General features: G+C 39.1%; 1 protein-coding gene across 1 annotated transcript; it reads left to right on the top strand.

Annotated features, from left to right (window-relative positions):
* Positions 1-1,529: 1,529 nt before the first annotated feature.
* On the top strand, positions 1,530-8,644 carry LOC108673727 (armadillo-like helical domain-containing protein 3). Its single transcript, XM_018161595.2, has 12 exons — positions 1,530-2,036; positions 2,194-2,352; positions 2,553-2,742; positions 3,412-3,545; positions 4,119-4,274; positions 4,774-4,922; positions 5,345-5,495; positions 5,925-6,238; positions 6,477-6,703; positions 7,093-7,325; positions 7,533-7,735; positions 8,434-8,644. The coding sequence occupies exons 1-12, from the start codon at positions 1,836-1,838 to the stop codon at positions 8,642-8,644; spliced, it is 2,328 nt and encodes a 775-aa protein (XP_018017084.1). The 5' UTR covers positions 1,530-1,835.
* The last annotated feature ends 2,497 nt before the right edge of the window (positions 8,645-11,141 follow it).

Below are 11,141 nucleotides of genomic sequence, written 5' to 3'. Positions count from 1 at the left end.
ATAATAAAAAATGCCTATTTTTTTAACAGCAATTTTTTAGAATCACTTGCAAAACAATCAATTTTAAATGCAGTTTCAGGAAATTTTGCCCATGACAATATTCAAAATTGGTTATTGGTAGTGGTAGCAAGGTATACTATACTGTACAGTACTCTTTGCATCACTGCATCATTAATCATAAACTATAGAGATGAAACATATTATGAGATTGAATAAAACTTGAATTAATATATTTGATCCTTTTAATTATTCCTATACCTTAAGACTCATGTCTGCAACCTTAGTAGAAGCTATAATATTGGGGCATTGGGCTCAATCTGGAATATCAGGCAGAATTTTCCTGAAATTGCATGTAAAAACTATCATTTTCCAAGTGATGATTAAGAAATAAGGACAAGACCTAACATTCTTAATTTTTTTCAAAATATATTTTTAAAGAAGAAATTAGGAAAGGGCAAACAAACAGGTTTAAAACAGGTTTAATTGAATGCAAGCAAGGGTGTTTTTTTCTCATTCACATACAGCTCTTGACTAATTTTTGAAAATGATATATGGTAAAAGCAAAATTTTTCTAACAGTATAGGTAGCAAACACTATTGTTACCGTATATAGGCATTTCTTTATATTACAGGCAAAAATGTGTTATTATCATTTTTTATGAAGAAAAATTAAATAAGAAGTCATGGAATACTTATACCTACTTTCAAGGAAACTGAAGAAAGCCCTACCTTCAATAAGGCGTGAAATGTATCTATCTATTATCTACCTTAAAGGCCACAACTAGAGTTGTCCTGCCATTTTTGTGTCCACAAGATTTCTGATAGATGAATTATCTCCTATCATATTGTTAACAAAAGTACACAATTAGGCCACAAGATTCCAAATATATTGCACATTTGTCAATTAGGAGAAGTAAGATTTCAGTGATAAGTAAGAAAATTATCTTGCTGTCAATGCCACATAAGTTGCCACCAGCAGCCAGTAGAGACAGCATTTACCTTGCTGCTTATCACTACAAAAACAAATAATACTGTCAGATAACCACATGGTGATGGCAAAGCTATTTCAATTTGGGCTAGAGAGACGAGGTACAATTTTGTTAATGAATAAACCATCTTTCCCAATTGGAAATTTTGCTTCCCAGACAGCAGCCTGGAATTCTAGAGAGGTATTAAATTAACCAGAGCACAACCAGAACCAATCACAGTCTGGAGAGGATGACATCACAATCTCACAACAAATCACAGTCTGAAGAGGATGACATCACAATCCCATCAACCAATTACAGTCTGGAGTGGATGACATCACAACCAAGCCAATCCCAGTCTGGAAATATTGAGAATTCAATGCCCAAAAAATGACAAGCTTTATGCATTATAGTGGAATTCCAGCTTGCCTGGCAGACTTACTCAATTTTCATACCTCAGTCAAATTGGGCTTCAGCATAGATGATTTGAAGGGAGTATTTAAATCATACCACAGAATTTGTTAATTCCATTGAAGTTAACTTAATTTTTCCCACAGAACTGAAAAAACTGCTGCATACTGGGCCCATATAACACAATCTGCTAAGATAACAAAGCAACAATTGATTTTATCAACAGAAATGCTTTATGTATTAGAAATGTTTTAACACTATTTTTAGAGCAAATTTTAACTAGTAAGCAGATGCATTGTCCAATGTAGAAGATTAATGTTATGGAAGTCAGTATATTTTGGTACATGAAAAAATAATATATAATTTCCCTGCTTACTTTCACCTGGCCTTTTAATTAGAAGTTGTGAGATCATTGATATTGTCTCAAAGAAGTTCTAAAACATCACATTGAATAAAAATGACAACAATGTCGAGCATGTCTAGTAAACTTAAAGGAGGGGGTGTCCGCCGTGGGCAGCTGAAGGAGAAAGTTGTGCAGATGTATGAAGAACTCCTACATCCAGCCATTCATCCCTCCTTTAGCCCAAGTATGGGTACTCCTTCTCTGCCCAACAAGTCTCCTGCATCTCGATTTTGGGAGGACTTTTTTCTTCTCAGAGTAAGTGTAGATTCTGAGCAGAAATATAAATTTTTAACATTTGCCTAAAAAACTTGAACAATGAAATAAACTGGAGTTCTAATGCTAAGTTCTAGTGAATTAACAATTATTCCAAATAATTAATTGATTGCAATTGATGGAATTAAATTTTTTTCAGCCAAAACTATCAGCACTGGAGGGAGAAATAAATAGATTAAGTGTGGAGCAGTTGGCAGCTCTGAAGCCTAATTTAAATGGTTTGTTTGCTGAGTGTGTGGGCACACTGAATAATGCCCTGCAACCCTCACACACCATTCGCTCCATCAATGCAATGCTTGTAAGTACCTATCTTTAATTGTAAATTTTTAGGATATAAGTTATTATTATTAGAGCTTAACTGTTCTCTTATTCATTAAATGTGCCTAATTTATGTGCTGATTGATATTTTTAGCCATTCAAAATTCATTAGAATTACTAAATACCTCATTATTATTTAGAGCTCAAAATAAACTGACATTTCTATTTTGAACCCAACAGACATTGTGTGGCCTGATCCGAGGTGTGTACAGGAAGTGTGAGGGAGGAGGCCCCACTGCTGTGTTGCCCGGGTCATCTCCCTTCTCAATGAGTGGCTCTGCTTGTGATGTAATAAATATTCTTGTTGGCTTTGATGCTGCAGAGGACCTCATGAGACAACTTCTGCTACAGGTTTCCGAGTTCCTCACTGGTAAGTGAGATTTGTCACTATTTATATAATCTTAGTATATCTGATCATGCAGGCTGTTTTCCCATGTTTTAGATGCAAAAACTTCCCATTTAAATATTTTTACTTATTAGAAATGGTCCTATTATCAAATATAACAAAGTTCTTGTTTTACTTTATCTTTCGTTATATCACATCAATAATACAGTAAGGTATGGATGTGGTAATATCATATCAAGAGAGGAAAAACAAGTGAAAATCACAGAAAATGTCATTTATTCTACATCTACATCATCTACAAAGGAAGAGAGGACTTCAGAGTACTGTTAGTAATAAATGAGATCACTCTGTATGCTGGATGAGTAATGAGTATGCACTCTGTAGTAATGGATGAGTACGGTACTACACTTTGCATGCTTCAAATGTTTTAAAATTAAGTTTTATTTCAAGTGTCTCAGATTACCCCATTCTCAGGGGTAATTCAAGATGCTATTATATTGTGTCTAGCACCTTACGAATAGCATATGGAATTTTTTCAGAGATGCCACACATTTAGTCCTTGCAAAGTTCTTTAAAATGAGCCCAAACTTGTTTATGAAATTTTTCATGGTAAGAAGTTATTAACAAAAAACTCTCAAACCCGTTCGTTATTAGCATGTTTGATGGTATTGTTTATCTCTACTTTAATTTCAGGAGAAAGTCCCGGGTGCTTAAAGAGAGTCTCATTGAAGCTACTGCTGGTGCTGTGTACCGCTACTGACGACATCAACCAGAACACGCTTCTGGAGTACCTCACCATCACCTGTGTCTTTCACCCAGTCATGCAGGTAGATTTCTATCAAAAGTATCAATAAAAATTCATCCAAAATATATTTATTTTGTCAAAAATTATCAACCCACAATTTTTTACTATTGACTTTTTCAACTTTGTTAATGTATCAGATGTATGAGTCTTCCCAGTCTTCCTGCCAATTTTCATCATCTGATTTTTCATCAATCAAGATTTGATTCCAGCCATAAGTTTAAGCTAATAAGATTTCTTATTCACATAAAGAATCTAATTCATACTGTTGCTACTAGTCTACATCAGGTTAACGTTTATTGTGAAATCTGGTACCTATTTATAGTATTAAGCGTTATTTACCTGAAATTACTCATTACATGCTGGTTGAGCAGAAATACAAATTAACTAGCCATAATCTATGGAACTCCATAAAATAGGCTTAGTTATTACAGTGCTAAGAAGAGATGGTAAATCTGTGGTTTTTACTCATAATAAATGATTTGTAACAATTGGGTAATTTCACAGCTTGTAACAAAATGTTGTCATCTGTACTCTCATTCAGAATGACAATATAGAACCTAAATAATGAAGTAATTTTAATTTCATACTCTACCAGTTATTAGCGGACTCCTGCTCTCGCCATCTGTACGGAGGTGATGCAGTAATGTTCATCCTGTTGATGGTGCAATATCGGTCACATGAGATGGTCAACCCCTACACTGTGCAGCTCTCCTTGCTTGACAATGAGCTCGTGCTCAATGGATATGGACAGGTCATTAAAATATTGATAATTGGCCATGCTTAGCTCCCACGATAACTTTCTCAGAAATGTATTTTGAAATTTAGCTTTAAGAAAGTTATTAACAGGAGAAATTTTTGACTGAATCTTACTTGAAATTTAAAATCCTAGGAATGTGTTGCACTTTCAATTAATAAATTATTTCAAGGAAAGTTGGTTTAAAGTTTAGACAAATAATGCACCAAAAAATAACTTTCAAGTTACCCACATCAAGTTTGTGAACATGAAAGTTTGTCTGAGATAAATATATTTAAATCCTCGATTATTATATTCCCTCAATTATATTCCCTCAATTAAGTAGAAGCTGAATATATGGTGTACTTGATTGATCACATATACTTGTACTTAATACACACACATATACTTGTACACACTAGTCACATATACTTCTTCCTAATAAATATTGACTTAATATATATATGACATATACTTCATGTGATCAATTTATGATGAAGTGTAATATTTGCTGCAGGTCATACGATGCTGGTTAAGTGCATTCAACCGTAAGTTTGCAGCCACCATGGTTGAGGCACAGTCATCAGGGTGGCTGGCGTCCATCACGTCAATGGTGGGGGGACTTTTTGTGTCTGATGAGCACACCAACCGCACTCATCAAATCAAGTGGGTTAATGTCTGATCGAGTCTTGATAATTATTCACTTCTTTGGCTTAATATTGCGGTGAATAATAATATTGCTGTTAATATTTACTTTTATTTCATGTCCATGTAGAAGAAGGATTTTGTTGTTTACTTCTTGTGACTTTTGTCTGGCCTTTTAGTTATGTTTCTCGGTTCTTAGAAAAGCTTGAGCAAATGCCTGGATATTTTAGATTTTCCTACTGCATATCAACAAATAATTTTTGTCTAAATAATCATGTTCAAGTATAAAATTTCAAGATTTTTGCCTAAATGATTAATCTTTTTATGAAAATTTTTTTGAGCTTTGAATATAAATATATATAGTTTCTAAAATAAATTAATCTTGTGAAAGCTGTTCAGCAAGTAATTGTTGGCTGCTATTTAGCAACTGTTGTTTCCTGCAGGGCTAATGATGCGTATCTGTTGGGTCTGTTTGAGGCGGTGCACTTGAACAGGAACTTCATCACTGCCCTCACAACAGCAGCAACAGAAGCCTCCAGTCCACCCAGTCCCTCCACCTCCACACAGTCTCTTCATTCCGCTCCTCAGAATGTGGTGAGAAATCCTGTCTGTCTTAAGTACGAGGTGAGACTACTACTACTTACTCCCTTGCTATTCGGTTTCTATAACTGCCGTGAGACTGAGACTGTTCCTCTCCAAATTTATGTGAGACTGAGGACTGTTCCTCTCCAACTTGCCAGGAGGCTAGGACTGTTCCCCTCCAAATTCACACGAGACTGGGACTGTTCCTTAAAAAATTTCCAGGGGACTTGGACTGTTCCTCTCCAAATAGCCATGAGAAATTGGATGGGCAGTAACCTGTAAGAATTAAGAAGGCCATTTGGCCGTGGCTTGCATCCGAGCCTCCCATGTTCTGTTGAAAGCCACGAAGGTAAAATGACATGCATTTAAATGCTTACGAATCTCGTGACTGAACCATTCTATAAATGATCTAATTATTAATAAATGTCCTCTGAGGTACAGCTGGCAGAAACAGGCACTCAAGGCATGACCAGCAGCACTCACAGCTCGACATCTGAGGCACCCATAGACTCGCCCTCCTCGCCAACCACCAACACGTCCGTTCCTTGCCCCAACACCGCTGCCATTTCCCCCTCAGAAGGTCTATCTCAACAAGCAGCTCCTCAGTTAATCACTATCAACAACAACACATTCAACACCAGCCTTGCTCATGATCGTCAGGAAGAGAACAGTTCTTATGAACAGCAGCAACTACAGCTCTTGCTGGAGGCAAACGTTCAGCCTACGAACCTCATGGTTACTTTCCTCGAGTACTGGTGAGTGGTGAGACATTTACTGCCTGCAAATAGCTGCCCAGCTGGTACTTATTAGCTTATTTAGTGACATGCTTTTCTTGAGGATAACGTCTTGAACAATCTCAGCTTGCCATAAACTCATTGATTTGTTCTTTCACTATGTCAAACTCAATGAACAGTTTCCTCAATGAATGAATCGTGTACTTTCATCTCCAAAGTTTCTCATCACATATCATCTTTGTCTCTCATGTTCGTGCAGCTCGATCGTGATGCAGGACACGAAGAGCGAAGAGTGCCACCAGAACGTGCAGCTGTGCTTCATAATCCTGACCTGCATCAGTGAGGACCAGTACAGCAACCTGCTGCTGCACGATGCAAACCTCGTGTTCGCCGTACAGCTCCACAGGCTCCCCATGCGACACCGCAAACTCGCTTCTCCACACGGCACCACGAACCGCGCACGACCTCTTGCTTGTGCCGTCATAGGTGGGCACTACGGGCACGACCTCTCGATTGTGCCGTCATAGGTGGGCACTACGGGCACGACCTTTCGCTTGTGCCGTCATAGGTGGGCACTACGGGCACGACCTCTTGCTTGTGTCGTCATAGGTGGGCACTACGGGCACGGTCTCTTGCTTGTGCCGTCATAGGTGGGCACTAAGGGCACGACCTCTTGCCATGTGGGCATTAGTGGGCATCATGGCTTTTGTGGGCCTCTGAGACCCGGCCAATTGCAGTTGTTACGGTAAGTGGAAACTTGTGACCTGATCCAGCATTTATACTTTTGTAGAAACTTATCATGTCTCAGCATGTGTTCCCTCGAACAGACCTGCTGGTGGAGTTCACCATGTCTCAGCATGTACTCCTTCCCGCAGATCTGCTGGTGGAGTTCACCATGTCGCACATGCTCAAGAAGCTGCCCGTGGAGCAGTTCATGCAGTGCGTGGGTATCGTGCACAGACTGCTGTGCTACCAGAAGCGCAACGCCGTGCGGTTGCCCTACGCCTGGAAGGAGCTGTGGACGGCTCTCATCGCCCTCACTAAATTCATCGTAGCCAACGAGACGCAGCTCGTCAAGCGGCATAATATCTTCCAGCTCGCTTACCAGGTCTTCTACAACTGCTGTATTATTGGCTACGCTTTCACTTGATATCAGTTGCATCAATATTGCCATTTAAGCGCTATTTCGGCCGCTACAACTGCCTACCATCATTTGTTTATTAATTATGGAGTTCATAAGTTCATTTAATTAAATACGTGTCCATGCACGTTCCTTGTTCATTGATATACCACTCAGTGATATCCTCCACCCCAGATTGTGAACATCTTCAACCTGTTCATCACGTACGGTGACACTTTCCTATCGAGCGCGTCGTGCTACGACGAGCTCTACTACGAGATCATGCGCATGCACATCGTCTTCGAGAACCTCTACAGCCTGGGCCTCCGCTACGCCCGCTCTGACGGCGACTATAAGGACCAAGCCCACCAGCTCACCAACAGCCTCGCCAACATTAGGTGGGTCACGGATATGAAGGACAGTTTCTTGTCAGTCTTGTACAGTGTGAACCTCTCTCCTGAATAGCTATGTCAGTGCGAGCGGTTCCTACTTTCGGTTTACTTAGAGTAGAACCATGGTGATGTATACTATTATTTAATGGTTGAATTTTAGTATTCTAGAATTTTAGTATTTAGAAACATGTTTTAAGTTAATCATTATGTCAAGTTGCTGCAGGTCCATCATCGAACATGTTTTATGGAAGGCAATCATTATGTAGTGTTGCTGCAGGTCCATCATCGAACATGTTTTATGGAAGGCAATCATTATGTCATGTTGCTGCAGGTCCATCATTGAACATGTTTTTTGGAAGGTAATCATTATGTCATGTTGCTGCAGGTCCATCATCGAACATGTTTTATGGAAGGCAATCATTATGTCATGTTGCTGCAGGTCCATCATCGAACATGTTTTTTGGAAGGTAATCATTATGTCATGTTGCTGCAGGTCCATCATCGAACATGTTTTTTGGAAGGTAATCATTATGTCATGTTGCTGCTGGTCCATCATCGAACATGTTTTTTGGAAGGTAATCATTATGTCATGTTGCTGCAGGTTCATCATTGGGCATGTTTTATGGAAGGTAATCATTGTCATTTTGCTGTAGGTCCATCATCGAACATGTTTAATGGAAGATAATCATGTCATGTTGCTGCAGGTCGATCATCGGGCACTTCTCCCCGGCGCTGGACCGCTTCAGCCACGAGCAGAACATCTCAACGCTGACGGAGGCGCAGGTGCTGGACGTGGTGCGCTCCAACTACGAGAGTCTGACGCTCAAGCTGCACGACAGCCTCGACACCTACACCAAGTACACGGCCCTGCCACACCACAAGGCGCTCCACGCGAACATGGTGCGTGTGTCGTGACGTCTTACACAGGGTGGTGCGTGTGTCGTGACGTCTTACACAGGGTGGCGTGTGTGTCGTGACGTCTTACACAGGGTGGAGTGTGTGTCGTGACGTCTTATACGGGGTGGCGTGTGTGTCGTGACGTCTTANCTTCGTAACTCTTATACAGTTTATGTCATCACAGTGTAGCTTCGTAACTCTTATACAGTTTATGTCATCACAGTGTAGCTTCGTAACTCTTATACAGTTTATGTCATCACAGTGTAGCTTCGTAACTCTTATACAGTTTATGTCATCACAGTGTAGCTTCGTAACTCTTATACAGTTTATGTCATCACAGTGTAGCTTCGTAACTCTTATACAGTTTATGTCATCACAGTGTAGCTTCGTAACTCTTATACAGTTTATGTCATCACAGTGTAGCTTCGTAACTCTTATACAGTTTATGTCATCACAGTGTAGCTTCGTAACTCTAATACAGTTTATATCATCAAAATGTAGCGTTGCGGTGCCTCTGCAGTTATGTCATGTAGCACGGCGCCCAATTTCGCTTGTTAGTGCGACGCAGCTTGGTATTCCGCGGAGGTAAACATCGCGCAGCTGCATTACAATTTTGCAATGGATATGAAAGCTGTATACTTGTGAGTTATTGAGATTTTTTCCTCTTAAAAATGCTGGGCAGAGAAAGTGAAATAATTTGCGTAAATGTGCACAGTTTACGTCGATCATCTTGGAATATTTTTTGCTGCAAATTTCTAGATAAACACAACGCCACGTGCCCACCTTGGTCGGAACATCGCGAACTTTAGCCAATAGCAATCAGAGACATGAGAGAGCTGTCCACAATGTCTTGGCTAAATGATGAAGTTAGTCATTGTTGACACTGGAAGGATTTCTTGACGAGTCAATTGTGGCGATATTGATCGATCTCCTGCGTGGCTTAGAATGTTACACTAGTGAATATTGCGCTATAAATCAAGCGCTGGGGTTATTCTAAACTCTAAAGTAAGCGCCAAGGTTATTAAATCTTACCGAAATGAATAAATGTTGTACATAAAAATTATCGGTCAAATTCATCTGGAATTTCGTCCCTCTAGTTGTCAGCGTTTAAGTTAGTGTATCGTAGTCCCGATAACTAAGCCGCGACTCTCAGCAAGTTACCGACCAAGGATATCTTGACTGCTAGTTTATTCAGGATACGTCTAGTTATCCTATACTATTACTAGTTGGTAGTTAACCTACTATTACTACTTCGCCCTCCTCGAGCCTTGTTATTCAAATAATCGCACGCGCGTGATGTGCACTTTTGTGCTATTGTAAATATTGCAAATATTCCGTCTTATGATTATAAAGAATTACCCTTTAAAATATTGCTTGTGTTGCATGACCAGAGGGAGCTATGGAGGTCGAGAAAGAATAGAAATCTTGCATATCTAATAAAACTACTTTTATTTTAATATCGTGCGCAAGTGTCTATTAAAACGCCAATAATACTACGATCACCGTTATTGGTCCCAACATCTAAAGTTTCTCCAGAGATGAAAATTATTGAAGTTTAGCTGCTGTTATTCAAAATGTGCAAAATCCTCAGACTTGAAGAATCTATAAATTACGGAACAGTGGGAAGGGGTTTCAATTATTGGGAGCTGCAATGACGTACGATTATTAGTATAAAAAATTATTTCTTATTTAAGTTTCTCAAGGTATGCACTTGCATGTTGCGTGCTGCACTTGTGAATACTTTCACCTGGGATCATCTAGATACGACATGAAGGCCGATCTGGCTTAGCAATGTTACTCTATGTGAAGAAAGTTGAAACATTTATTAACATTTAGCTTCTGTCGGACGCCAAGTAGCTCTAATGCTCTCCTCTTACTCGAGGTTTGTAAATAAGCAATCAAGCGACAAAAAGAAAAAAAAGAGAGGCAACAAAAAGAAAAGAAGAGGCGTCCAAGATTGGAATGTGCATAGATTTATGTATTATTTATTAATTATTATGAAAGAAGATTAAGTACGTGCATAGATACATGAATTCGTTTGATTCTCGAAATGCAATGTGATTAATTGTGAACTGAAATGACACTTGATTATATTAACGGAGGTTACGTCCGTCTTGGCAAATATCACGAGGTGTAGATCTTCAATAGGAATTTTCTCGTAGCACTGTATATACTTGATATCTATTAAAAGTTATTTACTGATGTATGTTTTCTGTTGAAGTGTTTGGCTATAGTAATGACAGTTACACTAGTTAGTGCTCTAATTAGAGTATTCGAACATCAACATCGGCAATCAGAGTATTTTTTCCCACTATAAATAATTAATATAATTGATAATCGCCTGCGTATTTTGTGGCAAATCATTAAGACAGGCAGAATACCGTATACAAGGCAAATAATTGTCGCGGCGTTAGCTCAGACACTAAGAAAGTTCTCATCCTCCATTTATTGAGTGTTGATGTAGTTACACTGGGGCATTGCCTAGTGATGCAGGAGCGCGCTCATGTGTTGATGT

Source organism: Hyalella azteca, unplaced genomic scaffold, assembly GCF_000764305.2.
Source record: "Hyalella azteca isolate HAZT.00-mixed unplaced genomic scaffold, Hazt_2.0.2 contig17243, whole genome shotgun sequence".
NCBI classification, from domain to species: Eukaryota; Metazoa; Arthropoda; class Malacostraca; order Amphipoda; family Hyalellidae; genus Hyalella; species Hyalella azteca.
This window is presented reverse-complemented; position numbering and strand designations above follow the sequence as displayed.

Excerpts from the sequence above, each read along its gene's own strand:
- LOC108673727 (XM_018161595.2), top strand. The coding sequence starts at position 1,836 with ATGACAACAATGTCGAGCATGTCTAGTAAACTTAAAGGAGGGGGTGTC. Across the intron at positions 2,353-2,552 it reads GCTCCATCAATGCAATGCTT|ACATTGTGTGGCCTGATCCG; the intron begins GTAAGTACCTAT and ends TGAACCCAACAG. Across the intron at positions 3,546-4,118 it reads TCTTTCACCCAGTCATGCAG|TTATTAGCGGACTCCTGCTC; the intron begins GTAGATTTCTAT and ends ATACTCTACCAG.